This window comes from Chanodichthys erythropterus, chromosome 11 (genome assembly GCF_024489055.1).
Source record: "Chanodichthys erythropterus isolate Z2021 chromosome 11, ASM2448905v1, whole genome shotgun sequence".
In the NCBI taxonomy this organism is placed as follows: domain Eukaryota; kingdom Metazoa; phylum Chordata; class Actinopteri; order Cypriniformes; family Xenocyprididae; genus Chanodichthys; species Chanodichthys erythropterus.
This window is the reverse complement of record NC_090231.1, coordinates 50856976-50884974: the sequence shown is the minus strand read 5'-3', so window position 1 is coordinate 50884974 and position 27999 is coordinate 50856976. Positions and strand designations below refer to the sequence as shown.

At 39.5% G+C, this 27999-nt stretch overlaps 1 protein-coding gene across 2 annotated transcripts; it reads right to left on the bottom strand.

Annotated features, from left to right (window-relative positions):
* Positions 1-262: 262 nt before the first annotated feature.
* On the bottom strand, positions 263-27907 carry acer2 (alkaline ceramidase 2). 2 transcript variants are annotated; one of them, XM_067399991.1, is made up of 6 exons: positions 27594-27907; positions 27334-27448; positions 21162-21303; positions 20900-21037; positions 8788-8925; positions 270-7186 (listed from the first exon to the last, which is right to left on the bottom strand). In XM_067399991.1, the coding sequence occupies exons 1-6, from the start codon at positions 27696-27698 to the stop codon at positions 7000-7002; spliced, it is 825 nt and encodes a 274-aa protein (XP_067256092.1). In that variant the 5' UTR covers positions 27699-27907; the 3' UTR covers positions 270-6999. The 2 variants fall into 2 exon arrangements, with proteins under 2 accessions (XP_067256093.1, XP_067256092.1); XM_067399992.1 differs by lacking the exons at positions 27334-27448; positions 27594-27907 and adding an exon at positions 23215-24557 and having other exon boundaries at positions 263-7186.
* Between the last annotated feature and the right edge of the window lie 92 nt (positions 27908-27999).

Below are 27999 nucleotides of genomic sequence, written 5' to 3'. Positions count from 1 at the left end.
TGCCATAGTATCAGCAGTGTTAGGTGTAACGCATTACAAGTAACGAGAGTTACGTAATCAGATTACTTTTCCATGTAACTAGTAAAGTAATGCATTACTTTTAAAATTACAACACAATATCAGAGTTACTTTTTCATGCCAGTAACACAAGTTACTTTGTTTTCCCATTTCTTGACTGACAGCTCTCCTGTCCAAATGTTGAGAGAAATCGGTCATAAGTGCAGAGGCATTGTGTGTGCTGTGTAAACATGATGCATTTAGATAAACACATTTGAAACAAAAAATGACTTTAGATAAACATCACATTTGTGTTTCATTTTTTGGTTTTATTGCTTAAGTAATAATGTTGAAGTTTCTTCTGCATCCAATTCTTCTGCAATTCAGAATGCCAGCACAGCTGAAAAGTTTGTTTGAGCACCTCTACTGTACAGGCATGAATTTGCATTTCCTTCAGCCTGAGGATTATTATTTTACTTTTTGTGAAAGGGTCTACATTTGCCAAAAATATAACTTTTTTGTTATTATAAAACAAAACAAGCCCAGCCCAGGTGAGAGAAAGTACAAAAATGCATTACTTTACATAAAAAGTAACTAAGTAATGCAAATAGTTACTTTTTTTTTCAGGGAGTAAGGCAATATTGTAACACATTACTTTAAAAAAAAATAACTTTCCCCAACACTGAGTATCAATACATTTCTACTCAAAAATGAGCTGCTAAATTATTCAAGGGGTCAGTACATGTCCATGTTAGAAAGCGTTTTAGAAGGGAATGTGCATAAGGTTAGGTGCTTGTTTCAGCATGAACATATTAAGAAAGACATGCATTGTTCAAACATGTTAATTTGCAGCATGTTTTTATTAAATCAGTGTAAAAATACAATCAAACTTATTTGGTTACAAAATCATGAATCAGTGGTAGTTACAAAATTATTAATCGGTTAAATCGCAAAAATAAATAGTCTTTGTATACTTGGTCCCTGCGTTGCATCTGGGTCCGGGTGACACACAGACATACGTACACACACACCCCCACACTCACACACATAATCACACAAGTTACAGCCACTGAACTGGCTTACAGTACATATTGTGCATTGCTTGAGCAGAAAGTTACACAGAAATACAAAATCACTCTGCTGCTCCTTTATGAAACCCTGGATGAGTGGCAAAAACATTAACAAACTGAGGTAATGTTCAGTTTCTCTTAAAAATGTTGATGCAATTTTGTGGCATTGGAAGAAAGCAGCAAGAAGTCATAGAACATGTCATTTGTGTATAAACCAACTGAATTTGTGCTTTTATTGCATACTGTGTTTTTGGTATTTCATCCCTCAATAAATCATTTAGATCAGGGGTCCAATCCAGCTCACTGTCCTCAAAGAGTGTAGAACCCAAGAGGCGACACTTTGATACTTTTTGGGTAGGTGGTGCTCCGGTAGCGCGGCCGCCATTATGGGGTGAAAATACTAACTTGACCATAGAATCCTTCACATCTTACGCACCCAAAATCGGTGAATTTCACTGCCAAATCAGAAGCGCAATAGAACAGTTTTTTAAATTAAGTCACCAGTAAATTGTTTGGCTCCTACAGTAAATGTTGTATTGTCTTATATATGTTTTATTTTACCAGTTGTGGAATCCAACCATTTAACCATCTGAGGTAACGTAGTTAGCCTACTTTATTGAGTGTTTCCATTTTATGCAACTTTACACATTTATTAATAGTAAATTAATAATTAATACATTTAAGATCATCATGTTTGCATCAAACAATATATTTCAGACCTAGTGGAGTAATAGTAATAATATCTAGGTCTGAATTGAAATAGGCTATATTGTACGTTTTAATGGATCACACTACAAACATAATGATCTTATAATACATGATGCATTGCTGTGTCCGTTATCGGATAATTCCCACTTTTGGACACTTTTGCTTCAATGGACATTAGACAACACTGCAAAATCATTTGTGATTTGATGATCACTAGTGATATAGTATTTTATTCTGTGTTGTCATCATTCAGGATGGATTTCAGCTTTAATGTATGTTTTTATTTAACAAAGCAGCTGATATTGCCATAGAAACAACTAGTGGACCGACGAGTCGCTTTCACCACAAAATGGTGGAAACGCAGGGCCGCTGCTGGGTGTCGGTGTTGCAATGGAACGTTCTATAGAGTGCCTCAGGGATGATGCATTTTTGTAGGCAAAACCCAACGCCGTAAAAAAGTCTATGGGTTTTTTGAATGGGTTTTTGCTAAATCGCCTGAAATAAGGTCTATGGTTAACAAAGCCTCTAAATACTTTCACTTTTTGATCTATGACATAAAACACACCAGTTATAATCCACTAGTGATTTTTTAAAACTTTTACTGTGTCTTAAAATCGGCGGTTGCTAACAAATTGCTAAAAGGGACTACTTCCTTTGGCGGGGACTTCAGATGTCATCATTAAAAACGGGACACTTGGACAGTATTTCTCATGAAAAAGTGGATAAGTATTCATACACAGCACAGATCATAATCAGCGAGCATGTTTTTAAATAGAGTTGTTTTCTAAATACATAAATAAATTTTCTACGACCATGGTGTGCTGTAGTCCGTTTATAGCCTACTGTTAGCCTTTTATATCTGACGACTTTATTTAGGCTTCAAAATCTATAAATGTTGTGTTAACTTGTAAAGATTATCTTGACAGACAAAACGTGTAAGTGTCATAACCCTTTGTTAAACACAGTGCTTATTTTGTGCGATTTTCCAAAAGTCTATGGGAAAAACGCATAGGCTTTCAACCGAAGGAACCCGTGCACTGCTAACGTCCGGGTTGGCCTACAAAAACGCGTCATCCCTGGGGCACTCTATTGAGTGTCGCCAAAGTCCCTTTAAGACAAGTCATTTCACTTGGCGGCCATCTTTGAAACGCCTCTCGGGCATCCTGGGCATCATGCAATCTGTTTGAATGGGGAAACATCAAATTTTCCAAAACTGTTCGCCAACCTTACGATTAAATTTCATATTTAAAATCACCAATGAAATCTAACAACAACCGGCTCATAAATTTAGTTTCTAAACGCTCGAATCAGGACAAAAAAAAAAAAGTATTTTTCAGGCTGGATCAAGCTAATGCGCATGTGCAGACCTAAATGCGCATCTCTTCGGAGGTGCACGTCTGACTGTTTCTATAGAAACCGGTGATTCTAACGGCCGCTGAAGTGACGCGACGACTTTACTAGTCGGCGATTGGCTCTTATTTAGAAGGCGGGACTTATTCGGCCATATTGCGCGTTACACTTTCACCCATTCAAAACAATACGAGTGACACGTCTTGTGTTATTCTATAGTCTTTGGTGTCGCTTCTTGTTAGTGTATATTCTTTGCTGTCCTGCAGAGTTTAGCTCCAACATGCCTGGAAGTTTCTAGCAAAGCCACTTAAAAGGCAAACCTGCAGCCTTAGCCAAGAAAAGCACTGCGGTACGCAGGGAGGCTGTTTTTTAAAAATGGATGTCATTGGTGGAGAGGCTTCACTACACTGAATAAACTGCTTGTGTGAGGAAATAGCTTATTTAATGAATCCATCAGCTATTCTTCAATATGTTTGCTCTTAAACATTCATTTTGGATTTATCTAATTTAGGGTTTACACCGGGGGAAAAAAAAGCTTTTTTATAAGAGAAGTCAGACAATTGCGAGATAGGTATGATTCAGTTTTCGGCACTTCTCTTCCATTTCTATGGTATCCACAAACAGTGATTGACTGTCGCACAACTCTGAATGAAATTCAATGACGTCAAGGCTGTAATGTGATTGGTTAGCAAGGCACATGTGATCCAAGTTAGCCTTCTCCAAAGGTTGAACCACGGACCCTCATATCTCCCAATAGTAAGAGCATCTCTGTTTCTAGTATGACTAGTAAGATCTTGATCAGCTGGTTCAGGTGTGTTTAACTGGGACCTAAACTCTGCAGGACAGCGTCCCTCCAGGAGCAGGATTGGACAGCTCTGGTTTAGTTTTTAGCTATTTTGCAGTACAAATTTATTATCCACTGATCGACAGCAATTTGTTCTTTGACAGTTAAAGATACAAACTGCAAAAGGCCTTTGTACAGTGTTGTAAGGTAAGACTAAATGAAGAAATAAAGGTAGAATTAACATTTGTATTTGAGAAAGAAATACTAACAATAGGCTAAATATAGATATATACATTTCTGTCTAAAGACATTCGGTAAAGGACAAACTTTCATTTCTCAAGAGTACATTCCTTTACATTTAATTCACCAAACGTATTTCATGCAGTGTTTTAAAGTCTTTTGTCCAATACACTGCATTCATTTTCACAGTAGTGCAACATAGCTTAGAACATCTAGATAAAAACATCCAGTTTATGCTGCGTTAAACTTTAACATCACAAACTCAGTATAGAGGTATCAGGCCTGTGGCTGAGGTGCACTGGTGTAATGAACCTCCATATTATGGGGAAAAGAAAAAATACTGGTTTTTCCTGTATTCTGACAGTTGGTGAAGATGATTGCGTGTCCTACAGCTATTCATAATAAAAAGGTGCATTAAGTAATTTTTTTTTTTTTTTTTTACACTCTAAGTTTTAAACCTAAATTCATTATTACTTCTTTTGGCAAATATGTTTAAAATTATGTACATGAGATGAAGACTCTGTTAAAGGGATAGTTCCCAAAAATAAAAATTTTAAATTATTCCATGATTTACTCACCCTCAAGCCGCCCTAGGTGCTTCTTTCAGACGAATACAATATATCAAAATTCTCCAACATTTCTCTTTAAAAATTCTCATTTTAGACTTCTAGTTCGTGACCGGTGTTTTGTTTTGCTCTATCCTCTGCGCTTCCGTGTTCATCATTACATCATGCGTCGGGTCAGAGTTCACTCTTTCACCGTAAATCGATGCGTACGGCAAAAAGCATCTCTTCACTTTATTAGCACCCCAGAGTCATGTGGATATCTTTTCTGATGGATAGTTGCACTATTTTGGACTTTAAAATCTCATCCTCTATTCCCTGCCATTATAAAGCTTGGAAGAACCAGGACATTATTTAATATAACTCTGACTGTATACAGTATGTCTGAAAGAAGATAGTCATATACACTTAGGATGGTAAAATAAATCATGGGATAATTTTGATTTTAACACTAACTTTACACCCATAGGTGTCAGTATAAAGTCCAAGACCATTTTGTAAAACAGAAAAATCACTTAGTGCACCTTTTAATTTTTAAATGTATACACTGTTCCTGGAGATCTACCTACCTGCAAAGTTTTGCTCCAACCCTGATAAAACACACCTGAATCAGCTAATTAAGATCTTCAGGAGCACTTGATAATTACAGACAGGTGGCTGCATCCGAAAACTGGAAAATGCTGCCTTCTGAGGACATATTTCAAGGTAGTAAGGCATCAAGGCACGTCCGAATCCAATATTAGCTTCACTTCCTCACGTCTCGTGAGATACCTTCTTCAGATCGATTTTTGAAGGAAGCATAGATGTATCCTTAGCTGCCTTTGATATCCCACAATCCTGTGCTTTCCATTCTTTGACAGTTGAGCTAGAAAAATAAAGATGGCGTCCAAAAGTTGCGTTTGCTGCTCAGTTTGTGTAAATGTACGATTTTGACCAGCATATTTCGATTTTGATATCATTTCTATCGAGAAATTACTACTGTAGTAATTAAATCTTTGTTTAGTTCTCACCAAAGCTCGCGCTGTAGATCATTATACAGTTACGCTGCCTCAGAAGTCTGTCCGAAATCAGTTTCGTGAGGTGCCTTCATGCACAAACGCTGCCGTACAAGTCATTCTCTTATAATACAGCAAGGCATTAAGACAGATACCTAGGTTTTCGGACGCAGCCAGGTGTGTTGAGCAGGGCTAGGGCTGGAGCTGAACTCTGCAGGAACTCCAGGAACAGGGTTGGGAACCCCTGTTATGTCACAAAATGTAACTAGTAGTACTACTGTGAAATGACATGCTTTGTGTCCACATTGTAATATGATACTCATTTATGGTTGTGCTGCCTTATTATAGGTGAAGTTTAAATGAGATTTTAACAATGTTAATGCACAAAAAAAAAAAAAAACATTATTTCCTTATATTTAATTTCAGGCTCAATTGCTAGTGTGTACATCTGTTTTAAAAATTCTATTTCTGAGCAAAAACAGTAAACATTACTGAGTAAAAACTTATTAGAATTTAAAATAACTGATGCTCAATTTTTAATAATGGTTCTTATTATTATCAGTGTTGAAAACAGGTTTTGCCGCTCAATATTTTTGTGGAAAACATGTTACATTTTTTCATGATTTTTTTGATAAATAAAGTTATCATTTATTTGAAATAGAAGTCTTTTGTAACATTTTATAAATGTCTTTACTGTCACTTTTGATCAATTTAATGCATCCTTGCTTGCATCTTTTGTTCTTTTATCTTAATAACCCCCAAAATATTGGTACTGTATCACTGTTTCCACTAAAATATTAAGCAGCAGAAAATGTTTTTTAACACTGAATCAGCATATTAGAATGATTTCTGATCACGTGACACTGAAGACTGATGCAGAAAATTCAGCTTTGCATCACAGGAATAAATTACATTTTAAAATATATCCAAATAGAAAACAGTTTTTCTTAAATTGTAATAATATTTGATCAAATAAATGCACTCTTGGTGAGCATAAGAAAAAAAAAAAGAAAAAAAAAAATCGTAATCATTCCAATCTTTTGACCGGTAGAAAAACACCATGTAAAGTTATAATATGAAATCCTGAATCACTCAGAATTTATCCCAAACCAAACTGAAAGCTTATTTTGTGCTGTTAAGACACTAAATACTCATGAATTACACTGATTGACCATCATCTTTCCCCAAAAACAAAACCTTACAAATCCCCATGCAAAAACAGGATTCTCCTTTGTGTAAATGTCTATTACAAAGTGCATTGAAGTATAGTCAGATACCTTAGGAAGCACAGGTTAAGTCACCTTAATAGAGGGCTTCCTGTGCACACAGAGAAGTGTGACGTATGGCACCCCAATAAAAGCCCATTTCTCGCTGGGCCAGAATTTGATAACCGGCCCTTGCTCTGGAGCCTCAGACGCCGCGTCAAAATAAGCAAAACACACACATCCCAGGTAGGACGCCAGGCAGATGAGGATATGCCTAAACAGACACATAAAATGGGGAAATGTAGAACAAATAATATATTATACCAATAGTCAAATAATAATAAATTACTTGGATATCAACCCACAAATTTGTACAGTAATATGAAACAATGTAATTTTCATTTTTGGGTGAACTACACTGAAAAAAAAATGTGGAGTAGGATTTACTTTTAAATTTACAATTTTCACTCAGAAACAGCAATAATTACATAGAAAATGCAAGTAACTCATTGAATTAAACATGAAATGTTGAAGTAGAAAGACCGAAACTGGTATTTACTTGTAAAATGTACTCTTACAATCTTTTATTTACAACATCAAAAAAATCATTTTTACAGTGTATCTGTTTAAATGTAGGTGGAAAATGAAAAAAAAAAAAAAAAGTTAAACTAGGCATTCTGTATTACATTTATCCAAGTACATCAGTGTTATTTTAATATTATTTAGATACTATTATAGTTTCTATTATTTATATTATATAAAAATGAATATACTTCTATTAATTTTTCGAATGTTTTAATTTGTGTTTTCTTTTTTTATTTTAATGTTAGTTAATGTTTAATGTCATTCTGTTTTGTAATTTTTATTAGTTTTTAAAAATGTCTATATCATTTTTTATTTCAGTTTTAATTTGTTATTTTAGTGCATCAAGTTCAGCTAAATGAAAAATGTTGTCTTGCCTTTTAGCTGACCTAAAGTAAGTTTTTTGTATTTTATTTTATTCCGGTTAAAGACACAATATGTAATGTTTTGCCACTAGAGGTCGCTTATTCAAAACGTACAGAAATCATTTTCATGGATGAGCTAATGTATTAAAGATTTGCTAACATTACTGTAGTATGAAGCAGGGTGTTGCTGAAAGCTGTTGGAGTGGAATGAGGCCGCTGGCGACATGAAGCTCAAGAGCAGTGGAGCTTTTATTATGCCGCAGACGACCACGTCCGCTTCTTCTGGTCATGCGTATGTGGGGTAAAATGCTTCTCTGTGTTCACTCAGTGGCTGCTATGAGACACTCGTTGCACACTGCAGTAAGCTACATCGATATTAGGCATGGTAAAACATGGTACTCACAGTAAATCAAGAAAACGAGAATTGTAAGAATTACTGTGTTGAGCTATATAACAATAATTACTTTACTGTCGATGAATATAATATATTAAAGCATCTTTGGTGTTTACATCGAGAGTAACGCAGGTATGATGTCATTGATAAGCGGCACACAGATCCATGTCCTGGTTAAAATGGCTTATTTCTCTGGATTTAAACATTCTTGGAAACATCTGGGAATGCTGTTCTAGTGTTTTTTTATTATTTTGATCTAAAAATCGTAGATATTGTGCTTATTTTCAATGTTTTTTTTCATGGTTTTAGTTTTAATTTTATTAATATAATAACCCTAAACTGCATTCATGTTCAACTGGATTGGTAACTGTAATAACCAGTTTGGGAGACCATGCTTTATAGGAAAAGTACATTGCGTAAACCAATGTTTCAATGTGTTCACAGTGCTTACTGAGGCTTAGCACACACTGAGCATGCGCACTAGGTGATGTATGATGTGATAAGTGCACTAGAGCAGATGCAGGGTGCACTTACCAGGCACAGTGTAGATATGGGAAGTTGACAGATGACCACATCTCACAGAAAATGCGATCACTAATCCAGCACATGAGTGCTAGAGTCCACCACAGCCCTGAGAGCAGACCCAGCTTGAACACACGCAGGTTGTCGCACCTACAGATTATAAACGCATGATTAACAGGTCCTACTGTGCATACTTAAACTTTGGTGCACCACAGAGTTATAATAGCAAACTAAAACGGTAAGCCTTTACAATGAGGTCCTATTAGTTAACATTAGTTAATGCAAATTTTTTTTAACTAAACAAAAATTAACTAAAATTTAAAAGAAAATGGAAAATACAAAAATTAAAACTAAATAGATATTAAAATTCAAATAAATATTTAGAACTATAACAGTATTTCAACGATACTAATATAACATGCCACACAACCACTCAAATAGTGCGACTTGTGAAAAGAATGTGTACTATTACTTTTACAAGTGATTACACTTACAATTATATCTAGTACACCTGATTTAGCATTGGATAAAATAGCCAACAGACTGTTTGCTTGACATTAAAAAACTGTAAATGATGTTGTTTCATTCGAGAGTGATTTTAGTCACGCTTTTTCCCAGATGGGATCACGCTGCTGATCATTTTCACAGTCCTGCCCACACAGAACCAACCAAATCTGTCTTGTTATAACAGTAAACAAACACGCCGGCTATCAGATGATTTCTTGCACAGCCATAATTGTGGACATCAGCAGCAGGGTTGTTATTGTTTATTAAAACTAGAAATATAAAAAATTACTTTCGTCAATTGAAATAAAACTGAAAAAAAATAAAAATTCTTAGATGAAAAACCTAAAAGATACACTATGTAACTTTTTTGTTCAAAATAAACCAAAATAAACAAAATTCAAATAATGAGTCAATCAACACATTATCAATCCTACTTCCAAAACATGTTTTTGTCTTACTTAGATTCACTATGGTAATTAAAAGAGTTTATATTTTACACATGTCACGACCGTCAGTGAGAGTGCCCGAATTAGCCACTTGAGGGCACTCCATCCTGGACTGTTTTCACCCCATTGACTACACTACCCATAACGCACTGCCAGACTCATTATCCATTTATCACATCATTACACCCAGCTGTCATGTATTTTGTAATCAGTGTCTGTCTATTTAATCTCAGTTGTTTCTGTCCTCAGTTGTGGTTTGTTGTTTTAATGTTACGTGCACTTTAGTTCTCTGGCTTTCTGTTTTATGGACTGTTTTTGTGGAGTTTACCTTTGCCTGTGTCTTGGATTACGTGTTTGGAGTTCCCTTTAATAAACATCACTGCACTTGGATCTTACCATCTTGTTTCTGTGTGCAACCGTGACAGAACAAACCACCCATGCAAGGATCCAGCAGTGTGGGGTTCCGAATCCTTCCTCCAGCCACTACCAGGGAGCGCTGGGATCAACTACGGGCGTTGAGGGCTCTACGCCAGGAGGGGTGGGAGGCAGGATGCTTCGCTAAGGTCTTTTGGACGATGGCGGTGGGGCTGGGTTACAATGACGCGGCTTTGAAGGATATGTGTAATTGCTGCCTCGACGATCCTCTGCCTCAATGTGAGATGGAAGGGCTACGGAGTTTAGATTTCTGGAGATTCGCCGCGTATCTTCGCCGTCGGAGGGAATGGACCTCACTGAATCAGCCAGCCAGTTTGCATGCTCCAGCCCATAATTCTGTTTCAGAAGGCATTGAGGAGATGGTAAAGGGTAAAGGGAGGAGGAGGAGGAGAAAGAAGTCTCCAGCCAGTGAGCCCGCTCCAGTCAGTGAGTCCACTCCAGAGCCCGTTCCAGTCAGTGAGTCCACTCCAGTCAGTGAGTCCGCTCCAGAGCCTGCTCCAGTCAGTGAGTCCGCTCCAGAGCCCACTCCAGTCAGTGAGTCCACTCCAGAGCCCGCTCCAGTCAGTGAGTCCACTACCAGGGAGCGCTGGGATCAACTACGGGCATTGAGGGATCTACGCCAGGAGGGGTGGGAGGTAGGATGCTTCGCTAAGGTCTTTTGGACGATGGCGGTGGGGCTGGGTTACAATGACGCGGCTTTGAAGGATATGTGTAATTGCTGCCTCGACGATCCTCTGCCTCAATGTGAGATGGAAGGGCTACGGAGTTTAGATTTCTGGAGATTCGCCGCGTATCTTCGCCGTCGGAGGGAATGGACCTCACTGAATCAGCCAGCCAGTTTGCATGCTCCAGCCCATAATTCTGTTTCAGAAGGCATTGAGGAGATGGGCACTGAGCCTCAGCTTCACCCCGGTAAAGGGAGGAGGAGGAGGAGGAGAAAGAAGTCTCCAGCCAGTGAGCCCGCTCCAGTCAGTGAGTCCACTCCAGAGCCCGTTCCAGTCAGTGAGTCCACTCCAGTCAGTGAGTCCGCTCCAGAGCCCGCTCCAGTCAGTGAGTCCACTCCAGAGCCCGTTCCAGTCAGTGAGTCCACTCCAGTCAGTGAGTCCGCTCCAGAGCCCGCTCCAGTCAGTGAGTCCGCTCCAGTCAGTGAGTCCGCTCCAGAGCCCGCTCCAGTCACTGAGTCCGCTCCAGAGCCCGCTCCAGTCACTGAGTCCGCTCCAGAGCCCGCCCCAGTCAGTGAGTCCGCTCCAGAGCCCGCCCCAGTCAGTGAGTCCGCTCCAGAGCCCGCCCCAGTCAGTGAGTCCACTCCAGAGCCCGCCCCAGTCAGTGAGTCCACTCCAGAGCCCGCCCCAGTCAGTGAGTCCACTCCAGAGCCCGCCCCAGTCAGTGAGTCCACTCCAGAGCCCGCCCCAGTCAGTGAGTCCACTCCAGAGCCCGCCCCAGTCAGTGAGTCCACTCCAGAGCCCGCCCCAGTCAGTGAGTCCACTCCAGAGCCCGCCCCAGTCAGTGAGTCCACTCCAGAGCCCGCCCCAGTCAGTGAGTCCACTCCAGAGCCCGCTCCAGTCAGTGAGTCCACTCCAGAGCCCGCTCCAGTCAGTGAGTCCACTCCAGAGCCCGCTCCAGTCAGTGAGTCCACTCCAGAGCCCGCTCCAGTCAGTGAGTCCACTCCAGAGCCCGCTCCAGTCAGTGAGTCCACTCCAGAGCCCGCTCCAGTCAGTGAGTCCACTCCAGAGCCCGCTCCAGTCAGTGAGTCCACTCCAGAGCCCGCTCCAGTCAGTGAGTCCACTCCAGAGCCCGCTCCAGTCAGTGAGTCCACTCCAGAGCCCGCTCCAGTCAGTGAGTCCACTCCAGAGCCCGCTCCAGTCAGTGAGTCCACTCCAGAGCCCGCTCCAGTCAGTGAGTCCACTCCAGAGCCCGCTCCAGTCAGTGAGTCCACTCCAGAGCCCGCTCCAGTCAGTGAGTCCACTCCAGAGCCCGCTCCAGTCAGTGAGTCCACTCCAGAGCCCGCTCCAGTCAGTGAGTCCACTCCAGAGCCCGCTCCAGTCAGTGAGTCCACTCCAGAGCCCGCTCCAGTCAGTGAGTCCACTCCAGAGCCCGCTCCAGTCAGTGAGTCCACTCCAGAGCCCGCTCCAGTCAGTGAGTCCACTCCAGAGCCCGCTCCAGTCAGTGAGTCCACTCCAGAGCCCGCTCCAGTCAGTGAGTCCACTCCAGAGCCCGCTCCAGTCAGTGAGTCCACTCCAGAGCCCGCTCCAGTCAGTGAGTCCACTCCAGAGCCCGCTCCAGTCAGTGAGTCCACTCCAGAGCCCGCTCCAGTCAGTGAGTCCACTCCAGAGCCCGCTCCAGTCAGTGAGTCCACTCCAGAGCCCGCTCCAGTCAGTGAGTCCACTCCAGAGCCCGCTCCAGTCAGTGAGTCCACTCCAGAGCCCGCTCCAGTCAGTGAGTCCACTCCAGAGCCCGCTCCAGTCAGTGAGTCCACTCCAGAGCCCGCTCCAGTCAGTGAGTCCACTCCAGAGCCCGCTCCAGTCAGTGAGTCCACTCCAGAGCCCGCTCCAGTCAGTGAGTCCACTCCAGAGCCCGCTCCAGTCAGTGAGTCCACTCCAGTCAGTGAATCCCCTCCAGAGCCCGCTCCAGTCAGTGAGTCCACTTCAGAGCCCGCTTCAGTTAGTGAGTCCACTTCAGAGCCTGCTGCAGTCAGTGAGTCCGCTCCAGCCAGTGAGTCCGCTCCAGTACGGCATGCTCTCCCTATCAGTCCGGTGATGGCCAAGAGGGCTGTCCTCACGTTCTATGTTTTGGCGGTCTTGCGTGCCTGCAGGATGCTCTCAGAACAGAGAGCACGCTGCCGTCCCAGAGCAGCCCCAGCCTGAGCACGCGGCGGTCCCAGAGCAGCTCCAGCCTGAACACGTTGCCGTCCCTGAGCAGCTCCAGTCCGAACACGTTGCCGTCCCTGAGCAGCTCCAGTCCGAACACGTTGCCGTCCCAGAGCAGTTCCAGTCTGAGCCCACTGCCGTCCCTGAGTCCTCCGCTCTCCCTGATACGGCCACGGAGACAGTTACCGAGCTGTCCGCTCTCCCTGATACGGCCACGGAGGCCGTCACCGAGCTGTCCGCTCTCCCTGATACGGCCACGGAGGCCGTCACCGAGCTGGCCGCTCTCCCTGATACGGCCACGGAGGCCGTCACCGAGCTGCTCGTTCTCCCTGATACGGCCACGAAGCACCCTTGGCCAGCCCTGCCGCCGCCGTCCAAGCCTACTGCCCTGCCGCCACCGCCCAGATCTTCTGTCCTGCCGCCATCATCCAAGCCTTCTGCCCTGCCGCCGCCGCCCAGGCTTTCTGCCCTGCCGCCACTGCCCAGGCCATCTGAACCGTTGGAACCAGCCTGGTCAGTTCCTCCGGCACCACCCTGGCAAACAGCCAGGATTCCAGACCCGCTGGAACCAGCCTGGTCAGTTCCTCCAGCGCCACCCTGGCAATCAGCCAGGACTCCAGAACCACTGGAACCAGCCTGGTCGGTTCCCCCAGCGCCACCCTGGCTGTCGGCCAGGACCCCAGGTCTGTTGACACCCGCTTGGTCAGTTCCTCCAGCACCGCCTTGGCAACTTGCCAGAACCCTGACCCCACTAGAGTCTCCATGGACTGTTCCCCCGGCTCCCCCCTGGCCTTCTGTTGGAGACTCTGGTCCTGGCCCACCATCCCTCCCCCTGATCCTCCTCCTGTCCACCTCCCTCCTGAGTTTGTGTTTTTCGTTTTTGTTTTGTCTGGTGGAGCGTCTGGTAGCCGCTCCTTTGAGGGGGGGTAATGTCACAACCGTCAGTGAGAGTGCCCGAATTAGCCACTTGAGGGCACTCCATCCTGGACTGTTTTCACCCCATTGACTACACTACCCATAACGCACTGCCGGACTCATTATCCATTTATCACATCATTACACCCAGCTGTCATGTATTTTGTAATCAGTGTCTGTCTATTTAATCTCAGTTGTTTCTGTCCTCAGTTGTGGTTTGTTGTTTTAATGTTACGTGCACTTTAGTTCTCTGGCTTTCTGTTTTATGGACTGTTTTTGTGGAGTTTACCTTTGCCTGTGTCTTGGATTACGTGTTTGGAGTTCCCTTTAATAAACATCACTGCACTTGGATCTTACCATCTTGTTTCTGTGTGCAACCGTGACAACACAGGGCAGGATGGTTTTCACGGGAAATTGTGTACATCACTCTCCCGTGCATGTCTTGTTTTGGGATGGGGGAGAAATCGATACAGCAAACAGCATAGTATCGCAATATTTTTCATGGATATATTGTATCAATACACACATGCCTATTATCAATTTTCAGGGCCTGAATTTCAGCTCGTGATTGTGAGTATTGTGCATAATTTTACTGTAAGCTTCTCTGGTTACTGCAAATTACCAACTTTTAAAAAAAAATCAAAAAATCAAGCATTTTGAATTGGAAATATGGTATTATTTCCATGATCCATGTTCACTGAATGTGACAGTGCAAGAAACATTTTTCTTTTAATATTTTTAATTCCTTTAGGAATATTTAAATAAAAATAGCAATTATCCAATTTTAACTTGAATATCCATGAATATCCACTGACCCTAGAACTGCCCCTGCTGTTACATACGTTCAGTAATGCTGGTACTCTTTTGAAATAAAACTGTCTTGTGTTATTGTGTAGGTAAATATCTCCATAGCACAGTCTAGTGTCCGAGTTATATGGTAATGGTAAATACAGTCTAACCAAAAATTATTCAGGCATTTTTTATATTTTTGATATATTTTTACTAGTGGGTGCAGGACACTATAGTTCATTTATGTAAGTGAGGATAGCAAAATAAAGCAAACTGTGACATAATATACCCAAAAATTCTTCATACAGTGGACTACCAGTACAATTGATACAAATTTGGGACCAAAAATTCAGACACTTTGACCTGAATGTGTTTTGCTTAAGTGTTCTCTGACATTATTAAGATTAATTTTCTGACACAGTTTAACTTTGAGATCCTGTAATATTTTATTACCATTTTTTTAAACTATAGTGAATAAACTGTATTAATGAATGCAATGTTTAAGGTGTCTGAATAAATTAATATGTATTTTCCTTTAATAACAATATAAATATGATTCGGCACATAGCCTAGATTTCATAACTGAATGGTGTCAACTTTACCATGTTCATTAGGGTTAAAACAGTATTTTAAAAACAAATTCATTAAATTGAGTGTGCAAACATTTTTATTTGACAACTGATTTCTATAAAAAAAAGTCAAAAAAAAAAAAAAAAAAAGAAGTCTGAACCCAGCATTAGAGTTCATTGTAAAGTATTATCTATTGTGAAGGGCAATTTCATTATGGTTGTTGTAGTGCTGTGCTGGAATTTATTTTAAAGGAAGTACGGTATCTATTAATGAGTAGCTACAGTAACGTCTTCAGGTTGTCAGTTTGAGATCCTTTCCATCTAAACTGGTTATATCTCATTCACAAACAGTGAATGTTTTATGAGCAGCAGGATAAACATTCATCTGCAGTCACTCAGAGTTACATAGTGTACCTTTAAAGTAAAAAAAAACTTAATATTAGCAGTTGCATGGCAGCTACCTGCAATAAAAATAAATTAAAGCTAAACACTATATAAAAATGACTAGCGGATTACAAAATTACTAAAACTTAAATTAAAATAAACTTCAAAATATTAATAAATACTATAATTGTACATAAATAATACTAAAATAACAATAATTGATGCAGTGGCCAATGAAAATCACTTTTAAAATTAGCTCCATTACAAAAATGTCAATTATTTTGAGTGATAAAAACAGTCTGAAGCCACTGCATTGAGAGTGAAAAAAAGAGCACTAGCAGGGGTGGTGTAAAAATAGTGAGGAGAGAGAGAGAGAAAGAGAGAGAGAGAGAAAGAGACAGGAAGTGCAAACTGTTACTCAGACACACTGAAAAAACAAACCCTTGACGCACACAACAGCATACTTTTAAAAAGAGTACTTATTATGGAAATAATATATATTTTAATATATGTGTTTGAAATATGGTTAAAGTGTACTGCTGAATGTACTGACAAGCATCTATGTTAAACTAAAATATAGTTTAATGCCATTTCTATTGAAACTTGTATGTCACATTTTTAAATGTTTGTAATCACACACTTGTAACAATGAAGTTGCAATTGAGTACATTTAAAATGTATTAACTTTAAATGTATACAAATTATAATCAAGTATTCCATGTCAAACCATAATGGTGTGAAAAACACCCTGTTGTTGTACTTTCTGTGTTAGTTTCTGGACATTAATAACACAATCCTGACCACATTTATGACTGTCCAATAAGCAGGATGACACATGAAGACTAGAGCCAAAACCAACAGCATTAAATACAACTGAACTGAGACACAATGTCCAAGCTATTTAGGAGGGGGACAAGAACGGTAAAAATGCAACACCCTAAATGTATACATTATGTGTTTATATACTGAGCAACATTTTACTCAATTCACAGTTTCACTTCCTCTCAACAGAGAAAAGTTTAATCTTTGTTTAACATTTTAGAGTTGTCATGTGTTAGTTCCTACTTTATGAGCACATGGTGATATGTTGCACAACTATAACTACAAACGCATACATGGTTTGCTGTTAGATAAAGCTACATCTAACTGGTCTGAACGGTCTGAGAGGAACGCTATCAGGAAAACCACAGCAGTGCATCTCATGTTCAGGAAACCACTGATAAGCCTGTTTCTTCATCTACAGAGCAAAGCACATGAACTCTATGCACATCTGGACAGCTTAAGGGAAGGGTTTCCTGAGGTCAGAGGATTTCAAGCATTTGTGCTAAAGAACAAATGTCACATTGACTCTCTTTAAGCACAAAAACAATCAGTGTGGTGTTGTGAACTCTTTATGTTCAAAGGTCAACGGACAGTTTGAAAATATGGGCCAGAGAACTTAAACTATATTTTGCATGTTCTGAAGAAAATGTTAGTGGCCCACCCTCAAGTTAGGTGCCTACTTTAATGTACATCTATGGTATCTCTTTTTATTTATTTATTTTTTTACTTGTTTTATAGTCTGCCCGGTGCAAATCATAAGTCAGACCTCTTAGAAAAGTAACCCATTGTAGAAAAAAGTGCACTTAATTCTATTAAATGTGCACTTGTAGTGTATAATTAAAATCTTAAAAGTATATATTTTAAAAAATACTGTACTTGCAGATACTATATTTAATGATATAAGTGTATTTAACGAGAGTACTTAAGTGTACTTAATGAGAGTACACTTTATTTACTGTTTAAGTACACTTTTTAAAAAAAGCACTTCTTAATAGTTTAGTTTTACTTTAATGTACATTTTAAAATTTTTGTTGTTCTTTAAAGAAGTACACTTATTTTGATGTGTTGACTAACATACTCAAGTACATGTAACATATTTGATTATAATTTTACCTGTAATGTGTTATTTAATATTACATTTAAAGTTAATATATTATATTTTAATTGATTTTAAATGTAGTAAATTGCAACTTCATAAACATATAATTACAAATATTTAAAACATGAATTTCAATAAAAATTACTGTATAAATTATATATTTATACAAGTATATATAAGTATATTTTAGTTTATCATAAAATACATATAACATTTACATATAAAGTTGTACTTAGGCCCTTCTTATGTTGGTCAAAACAAAGAGCAGCACACAAGACATGAGGGACAATTTAAGCGACCCATAGGGCCCATATGGATAGAACAAACCTTCAATTTAATTATGAACAACACTAATAGGGAAGAACAGCTCATTTGAAGCTGGAAACTAGAGATGCACTGATTGCAATTTTCTTTTCTTTCTAAGAATTGTAATTGACAGCATATAAAAAACTAAATTTACTTTTCTTCAATGCAAGAACAAATAAACAAATTGCAAAAAACACCACAAATAAATGCAACAGAATAAATTTTGATATGAAATAAACACAGCTTTAAGTTTTTCAGGTGGGTCTAACAGTATTCAGGTAAGAAATACTACAGAAATTAAAGTAATCAAATGTAAAATAACACTGGATAATCTTCATTGTAAACATTAAATACAGATTGTAAAATGGATAGTTCCGGCCCTTGATTCTGATTGGTTGAACCACGTTAGAAGCCATTGTAAAATTCCCCAAAACATACAGCTGACCGCATTACATGAGTATCGCTGCGCCACTGAGTGTGTATGTTGCTGAACAACCACTCTTAGCAACGTAAACATATAATTGTTCTCTACTGATTTTGTTCATTGAAGCTTATTGCATTATGTAGAAGAGTATTGTGTGAAAGATATAAAATATGAAGGCTTTTAGTGATTTGACTTCGTGAAAGTTGCATTGATGCATATTTTTTGGCTTTAATATTTGTATTGTGTGGTAACCATTTTATAAAAGCAATAAGCCCCATTAAGCCATGGTTTACAGTGAATTTATAACAGCTAAGGGGCTTCCACGTCAAGCCTAAGGGGCCGTTCACACCGAACGCGTCTAAAAACGCGAGACGCGGCGCTCAGGAGTGGTTTTAAAAAAAGCGCAGCGTAGAACGCGAGGGTCTCGAGACGCGCTTTTGAGACGTGAGGCAATAACGACAATAACGGAAATAATAGAAATAGGCAAACAGCAGAATTGACAGATACAAGTTTTGACATGGAAAAAAAGAAAGTAAGATAATAATGAGCGCCCCCCCTCCGCCATGTTGCCGTCATATAAAACAGTTGTCATGCCAACTTGCTACTGTAAACAGAAGCTTGCAACATTTGCCCCGCCTCCGAGTTCTTCTGATTGGTCCACTGTTTTGGAACTGACATTGATGAGCGGCGCTGCGTGTAAAAGTTGAAATTATTTTAACTTGACACAGCGTCTTAAAAACGCGGCGCTCATGTGCGAGGCGCTGCAAAAGATTCGAGACGCGAGCGTAACGGTCATGCATGTCCGTCAAGCGCGTGTTTACCAGTGCTCAAGGAAGTCGACCGGAAGTTGAAGTAGGCCGCGTGCTGCCATCTTGTAGCAAAACTTCACTTGCGTTAGCATCCCCATTGACTCCCATTCATTTTGGCGTCACTTTGACAGTGAATAACTTTACATCTGAGGCGTTTAAAGACTCCATTTGTCCATTATTTATTTCCAAAGATACACGACAATGTATAAAGGGCTCCATTACCTTCAATGTTACATTATGGCCCCGTAGAAACAGTTTTTGTAAAAATAACGATTGCGTCATAACCACTCGACTCTCTGTCACACAGTACAGAAATTACCGTACAGACAGGAGGAGAAGCTCGCAGACAATCGGGGAGATTATCTTAATATGGCGTACTGGCGTTACATTTTAAAATACTATACAAACTAATTAATCAGAATACTTACTCCTGCTCACTCACGCCAAAGAACTCCCCGCTCAAGCTCGCCGTCTCTGCAAGATTAACGATGGCAGTTTGCTCGCACAGCTACTAGAAGATTTACATCTGTCAGACAGGTTGCGGACGTCATCAAGCTTAGTGTGAGTCTGCGCGTCAGAAACGGAAGTGCTAAAAATCGCTAAAAATGGGCTTCACTTGACTCAATTGAGTTCCAATGGGGTCGCTGTGTCTACTGTCTATGGTGTTTACATAGAAAAACAATGGGAAAGTAGCACATTGGAATAGAAAAACGCGTTCTGTGTGAACGGCCCCTAACAACGCCCCTTAGCTGTTATAAATTCTTGGGGCTTATTGCTTTATTAATGCTTACAATTAAAGTTATAAAACTTATTCAGTCAAAAGCAGAAAGTAATTCTTTTGTTCTTTGATTAACATGACAGACAGAAGCAGGAACATTAGACTGTTGTCACTTTAAGAGTTTATGCACAGATCCACATACTGTTACATAACATGTGTTAGCTTTCTCAACTATTCAGATGTTTCAAAACTGACTGTGTTTAACTGAATATTCGCCAAAATGGGCATTTTGACATAAATTTGTGTGTATTTGACCGTTTAAGTGTAGTAGTAAGCCACTCATTTAGGTGTTTGAGAGGCGGCTTTATGTGCACGCCACTTATATAGATCAGTGGTGCGCGCGCTTTTGGTGTAAGTGTGAAATCTGCAGGAATTACTAAAATTATGCACAATACAACCACTATTCAACCAGACCAAATGAAACGAGTGGAGTGTGAGGAGGCGGGTGTGTGTCACTTCACCATCGGAGAGAAGAGAGAGCGAGAACACGCAGCTGGTATCGGTGTATCGATAACGGTTTACTTTGGCCTTTCAATTATTACAAATTGCGAACTTTATGTCTTCTTGCAAACTTTATGTCTTCTATGAGTGTGGCTGAGACATTACTGCCTGCGCCGCTGGCAACAAAATTGACCGGATCGGAATCAGAAAGACTCGAGACGTGAGATCGGCAGGTCACCGGTCCGGTCCAAACATGAGAAAAAACGGCTGATTCAGATCCCTGGCCAATCGGTCGGTGTATCTCTACTGGAAACCACGTGCTTTCTTATACATTAAATCCAATTCATATTAAAAATTCAAGACTGCCTTTAAAATATGCTTTTCGTATAGGGACACTGCCATATAAAGAGAGACAGCTATTTAAAAGGAGCTGTCACTGTGATTTGAAATGAATGTGCACAGCAATAAATATGTAATGCGATAGCATGGAAAGCACTAGAGGGCTGATGCTGAGTTTCTACAAGCGCACTGACCTCTTTAACTCAGTGATGAGAAGAGCAGTGCACGGGATTCCCAGCGTCATGAGAGAGATGGAGTTTATCGCTGGCTTGATGAAGGCCAGGCAGGTGGTGATCCCTGAGAGAATGCCGATGACCATTTTAAACCTCGACCTAGTAATAAACAGGGAAAGACAAAAAGAAAAACATGGAGAAACAAGAGAAAAGCAGTGCAGACATCACTACCTACAAGTATATTTTAATCAAAATGTGTGAGTTTGTGGATATGAGAGCACACCTGTCTCTACGGAATATCCTGGGAAGATATCTCCTGGGAAACCACATGCCGATGGCACACATGAGCACCCACAGTATGGCCAGTTCATCCAGCATCTGCCCCAGGAAGCTCAGCGTAGCATGGAAATAAGTGGAGCCAATACCTAAAGAACAGACATATGATTGTTTAAAAAAAACAAACATACAAACAAACAAATAATGTTTAAAATTTAATGGAGTAAAGTGCTCAGTTTCTTTGACTTCCCTTGTGAAAAAGAACTACACTTTAGCATTCTATTATTAATAAGAGTACTAAATCATATTTAATTTATAATATAATATAATATAATATAATATAATATAATATAATATAATATAATATAATATAATATAATATAATATAATATAATATAATATAATATAATATATACATCTCTGGAAAAAATTAAGAGACCACTCCAAGTTTCTTAATTTTTTCCAGAGCTGTATATATATAAATAAAATACGCCAAGAGAATTATATTAGGAGATTGGAAATCCACTGCTTCCCCATGTTTTCAGAAATGGCTGGCTGAGATGGTGTCTGTCTTAAACCTTGAAAAATACAGCTTAATGACACGAAGTCTCTTAATTTTTCCATGGTCTGGGGTCCCTTCCTCCAACATTTACATGATAGCAGAACTTAAAGATAGAAATACGTATGTTTTTTGTGCTGATTTCTAAAATATTCTTTAAAGGGGTGGTTGATTATGATTTCACTTTAACTTTAGTTAGTGTGTAATGTTGCTGTCTGCTGCACTCATGGTACGGCATTAAAGTTCCTTGATTATTACGCCGGAATGAGAGTATAGTTCCTAGCCATATCGGCCTAGAAAATCACAACTTTTCTTTTTCCGTCAGTCTTAGTATACAATGTAACTACAGAAGTTTTAAATAGGAAAAATATTGAAACTCTTTGGTCATTTTTGAGCGAGATGCTAACGGTCTAATCAGATTCAATGAACTATGCTAAGCTATGCTAAAAGTGGTACCGCCAGACCCGGAGATCGGCTGAATGGATTCGAAAACGGTTGGAAAATTAGCCTATTTTCAAAAAAAGTGGAGTGTTCCTTTAAGGACTACAACAAACGGCTGGTAGGGACTACAATGAGCTTCTTTCCGGGCTAGTGACATCACAAACCCCAAAATGTACATAAACCCTGTCCCCGAGAATGTGCAACAAAGGGGGTGAAGCCATGTTGGGCTGCTTTAAAGGTGCCCTAGTACTTTTTTTTAAAAGATGTAATATAAGTCTAAGGTGTCCCCTGAATGTGTCTGAAGTTTTAGCTCAAAATACCCCATAGATTTTTTTAATTAATTTTTTTAACTGCCTATTTTGGGGCATAATTAGAAATGAGCCGATTCAGGGTGTGTGGCCCTTTAAATCTAGTGCTCCACGCCCCAAGAGCTCGTGCTTGCCTTAAAGTACATAAAAAAGTTCAAACAGCTAATATAACCCTCAAAATGGATCTTTACAAAGTGTTCGTCATGCAGCATGTCTAAGTACAGTGTTTATTTTGATGTTTACATTTGATTCTGAATGAGTTTGATAGTGCTCCATGGCTAACGGCTAATGCTACACTGTTGGAGAGATTTATAAAGAATGAAGTTGTGTTTATGAATTATACAGACTGCAAGTGTTTAATAATGAAAATAGCGACGGCTCGTCTCCGTGAATACAGTAAAAAACGATGGTAACTTTAACCACATTTAACAGTACATTAGCAACATGCTAACGAAACATTTAGAAAGACAATTTACAAATTGAGACTCAATGTATGTCAATGTATGTCTTTTCCATGTACTGAACTCTTGTATTTTAACTATGCCGAGGTAAATTAGATTTTTGAATCTAGGGCACCTTTAAAGAGGAAAAGTTGTTGTAGTAGAGTGTTGTTACCATGCCGTCATTTTACGACTGCTTCACAAACGAGGGTCAATTCAATGCTGGATTCACACAAAAGATTAACATGACGGCACATGCTAGTCGATGAGTTGAATCAACTCCACAGCAAATACATAAATTTATCCACTTACAATTCAGAAACATCCAGATGCATTCTAAACGTTGTAACTTCTTCCTGAGTCTCTCCATCAGTGCCCGACTCTGGGTTTGAACAATGTAAGGCTGAACACTATTACTGACAATCGTTATTTTGGATGCCTGAGATTCTCCAGCTTTGTTGTTGTTGAGCAACTGAAGCACAAGCTGTTAAAGCTCCGCCTTCTTCTGGAAAGGGGGCCGGGAGCAGCCGCTCATTTGCATTTAAAGGGGCACACAAATAGGGGCAAATTTGACCAGCTATAATAAATGATCTGTGGGGTATTTTGATCAGAAACTTCAGACACATTCTGGGGACACCAGAGACTTGACTATAATTATATACTTAGAAAATGTCAATAGTTCAGCCACTGTTTACCGAACAGCACACAATATTTCACCAATTAAATCCCAGTTAAAAACTCTTTAAAGTGTTCTTAAAACATATCTCAATCAATACGAACAGCGCTGAATCACCTCAAGGTTTGTCGTGAAAAAATTCATTTCTGTCTGCGTCTAATCCTTTGACTAAACTCACTGTATTATATGACGGCAGGGAGGATTTTGTCTCAAAATCCCACCCGGATTAATTAAGTCAGCAGCTTCTTTTAGAACAGAAAAACTCTGAAGACATTTATACAGAGCAGTGTTTGTGCTGAGTTGGCTAGTTTCCCATGCTGCTCCACAGACAGAGCTGCCAGCGAGCTTTAAATACACCAGCGGTTTGTTGGGTACAAGTCACACTTCTGCACAAATCCTGAACCAATTTCCCATGTGATTGTCTTAACCTTGGCAGTTACAGGAGAGAATATTAAGCAGCCCCAAACAGCAAGTAAAAAGGAAGAAGCTTGATAAAACTGCAGCTCTGGTTGTCAGTAAGCAGTGAGGGTGACACAAGCGTGAGAAGGGCAGCTTCTGTAAACCTAAAATGGACAGGGACATAGAGCTTCATTGTTTAAAATATGTTAAGCTTCACAAATGCAGACTTGTGAATGCACTTGGGTCATGGGAGTATTAACACATCTTACAGATGATTAAATGAAATGTGGTCTGTGTGGCCTTCTGTAAAATGAACAAAAAGATCCAATGACACGGGATTGACAGAGCAGAGAAAGAGAGAAGCTTTTCAAGCCATCCTTAACCCAGTCTTTTGTAACTCTGGGTTAAGGTCATTTTTAACCCTGGGTAATGAAATGTTTCACACTTATCCAGATCAGAGCAAACCCAATGTCCGCTGTTCTGAATGTGCATAATGATTGACAGACAGAGAGCGTTTCTGATTGGCAGGTCACTCACTTGTTTGTGGACACAGAAACAACAGATGTGATTTCTCAGAGCACCTTATGTTTGTGAAATATATCAGACAGATGGGATCAGGGGCGTTTCCTCCGTAGAGGAAAAGGAGGCAGTGCCTCCTCAAAAAATGATTGGATATGATCGTTTTGTGCGATAAATCCTGCCTCTTGTGTTCTGCACTCGTGATAGTGCTGTCAAATGATTAATCGCATTCAAAATAAGTGTGTGTTTACATAATATAAGTGTGTACTGTGTATATTTATTATATATAAAATATATTTATATGCAAATGTGTGTAATATATATATATATATTTTTTTTTTTGTTAAATACATTACATGCATGTGTGTATTTATGTAAATAAATATAACTAATCATTAATTCTATAATTAAATATAATTATATATATATATATATATATAAAATATAACATGTATTAATAATTATTTAAAATCGAATTATAATATAATTAAATACAATTAATTGCGATTAATCGTTTGACAGCACTACTCCTGAATCAGTCTGAATGAACAAAATGGTTGCGTTTAATGGGAAGACTAATCAAAAAGTAAGTAAACAGTTCTCCCACTTGCTTTATGTCAAGTCAAAATCAAACTTGAAATGTCCCGAAAACATGACTGTGGGGGTTTTAGTGAGCAATCAGCTTGCTGAAATTAAAGAGACATCTTCGTGTCTGTGTCTGTGACCAATGTTTACCAAGCTTGATGACTGATGATCCAAAAATAAGTTGACTACTAAAAAGAACAGCATCAGTTCACAAATAAAATATATTGTTTTAAATTGTTACTGCCTTTAGTTATTATTCTGGAATAAATGTAAGAAAGTTTAAGTCCCCCTGTGGTGGAAATCAAGTTTTTAATGTTGTTTATATGTCTATGTGGTGTTTTTAATATGCTTTAAGTCAACAAGATTGCTGAGTATTTTCTCCTTAAAACTGACACTTTCAGAAACACAGTTTGAAATCGCTGGTGTTTGTGACATCACAAACTACCTTGTAACCAATCACGTCAACGTGCCGGCTGGCTTTAGCATATCATTAACCATGACCGCTCTGAAGCAGGGGAGTGTCAAGAGAATATATCCCAGTATATTTTTCGGTTGATATGAAAAATCGGGTTGATATAGCAATATATTGGGTTTATGATGTATATGACGATGTTATGATGAACTATATCCCTTTCTCCACTGACGTTCTGAGTTGTTCAAAGCTTTTCTAAGGATACTCATTGTTACAAGCAGTTGTCTGACTCTGATGGCGAATGGGAACATGGTTTGTAACATTAGCAACACATTATTAGCAGCTGTTTGATAATGTAGGCCTAGTCAAGCAAAAGGCTAATCATATTAATTACTGTCATGTGTCCGACGTTGTAAAAAGCGATACCATTGAGCAGCGTTTACCTCAGTAAGTTGACCGAGTGGATCTCTGAGCTCGTGCAAGTGAGTGGAGGCAGGGCTTATTAGCATATTTATAGATCCGAGTATATTAAATAAAGCAAGGGGTGTAGAGTTACATTCAGGCTATTTTAAGCATGAAGATTTTTTTTTTCACAGGAAAAGATATTTAAATATGTCACTTTGGTGATCAAAGATGATCAAATTATTGACTACAGGGGGACTTTAAAAACACTAATTTGATGAGATTTATACTTGGTTTACTCACCCTTATGTTGTTCCAAACCTATATTAGTTTATTTCTTATTGAACACAAAAGAAAAGTTATTTTGAAGAATGTTGGTAACCAGGCAGTTGACTGATTCTTCAAAATATCTTCTTTTGTGTTCAACAGAAACTCAAACAGGTTTGGAACCACATAAGGGTGAGTAAATAATGAAAGAATTTTCATTTTTGTTTTACATTAAAGGATTAGTTCACTTTCAAATAAACTTTTCCTGATAATTTCCTCACCCCCATGTCATCCAAGATGTTCATGTCCTTCTTTCTTCAGTCGAAAAGAAATTAAGGATTTTGATGAAAACATTCCAGGATTATTCTCCTTATAGTGGACTTCAATGGCCTCAAAACGGTTGAAGGTCCAAATTACAGTTTCAGTGCAGCTTCAAAGGGCTTTAAACGATTCCAGACGAGGAATAAGGGTCTTATCTAGCGAAACCATCGCTTTTTTTTTAAAAAAAAAAAAAAAAAAAAGCTTTCTAAAGAATACAAAAGTGCGGTTTTGGCGGAAGCACTCGTAAGGTGATCATTTGGTTATATAAAGCATATACAGTTGTATTTTTTTTTTTTCAAAAATGACTGATCGTTTCACTAGATAAGACCATTATTCCTTGTCTGGTATCATTTAAAGCCCTCTGAAGCTGCAATGAAACTAATTTTGACCTTCAACCATTTGGAGGCCATTGAAGACCACTATAAGGAGAATAATCCTGGAATGTTTTCATCAAAAACCTTCATTTCTTTTCGACTGAAGAAAGAAATAACATCTTGGATGACATAGGGGTGAGTAAATTATCAGGAAAATTTTATTTGAAATTGAACTAATCCTTTAAGACATTTAAAATCTGTGAGGACTTGACCTCCTCATTCCACTGAAATATAATTGTGCTTTAATACTGAATATTTTACCAAGATAACATATTTCCTTCAGTAGCCCTTCCTGCGCTGCTCAGCTATTTCCTGAAGACCAGCAATATTCCAGAAAAGGAGGAAGAACGGAGTCTACTAACTGCCACCTCCTATAATGTGCCTAAAAACCTGACCTCCAGCATACTTGTGTTGTGTAAGAAGTTACTTTCGGGCACAGTCACTAACAGCTGGAAATAATGAGGAATGAAATTTACCAACAACCACCAGCAGAGTCCATATGAGATAGATGCCACTGTTGAAATGTGTGGCGTACTGACGAAACAGACACATGAGGATTGGAGGCAAGACGAAAAACAGCACGTTGCTGATCTGAAAAGGGACAGAAACATGTCTGAAAATCTTATTTGATGTGAGCAGAGCACAGGCAAAGCAGTCCTAAAGTTTATAGACTTCACACATGCATATGTTCATGACACAATATGGCACAAAACAAAGAGAGTACCGACCGACGTACCGTGTTGTAAAATTCCGCTATTCCAGGATAAATTAGATAATTCCCTTCACACCAATCCACCTCCGAGCTGCCAGCCTGGAGATGATCCCACAGATGCGCGTCCATCTCAGCGCGTGAACTATATGCGACTGAATGTCTTTACACAAAGCGCTGTCGACAGCTGTAACATACAAATGCGGCGACAGTTTGTTTTAATCAGTGACTCGAGTGTAGTCTTCTTATCTGAGCATGTCATCCTGCCATCCAGTCCGAGTCTAATCCAGCTCGCCTGTGTGCGCGTGTGCCGCTTTCTGCCCTTCACTGACTGTACGGCTCTGGCAATAACAACAGAGCAACATGTGATTCGCGCATGCGCATAGCGGTCTGCACTCCTGCGCTCAAGAGTCAAGCTCCTTTTAGCAAGGAG

Excerpts from the sequence above, each read along its gene's own strand:
- acer2 (XM_067399991.1), bottom strand. The coding sequence starts at position 27,698 with ATGGACGCGCATCTGTGGGATCATCTCCAGGCTGGCAGCTCGGAGGTG. Across the intron at positions 27,449-27,593 it reads TAGCGGAATTTTACAACACG|ATCAGCAACGTGCTGTTTTT; the intron begins GTACGTCGGTCG and ends GTCCCTTTTCAG. Across the intron at positions 7,187-8,787 it reads CCATATCTACACTGTGCCTG|GCATATCCTCATCTGCCTGG; the intron begins GTAAGTGCACCC and ends GTGTCTGTTTAG.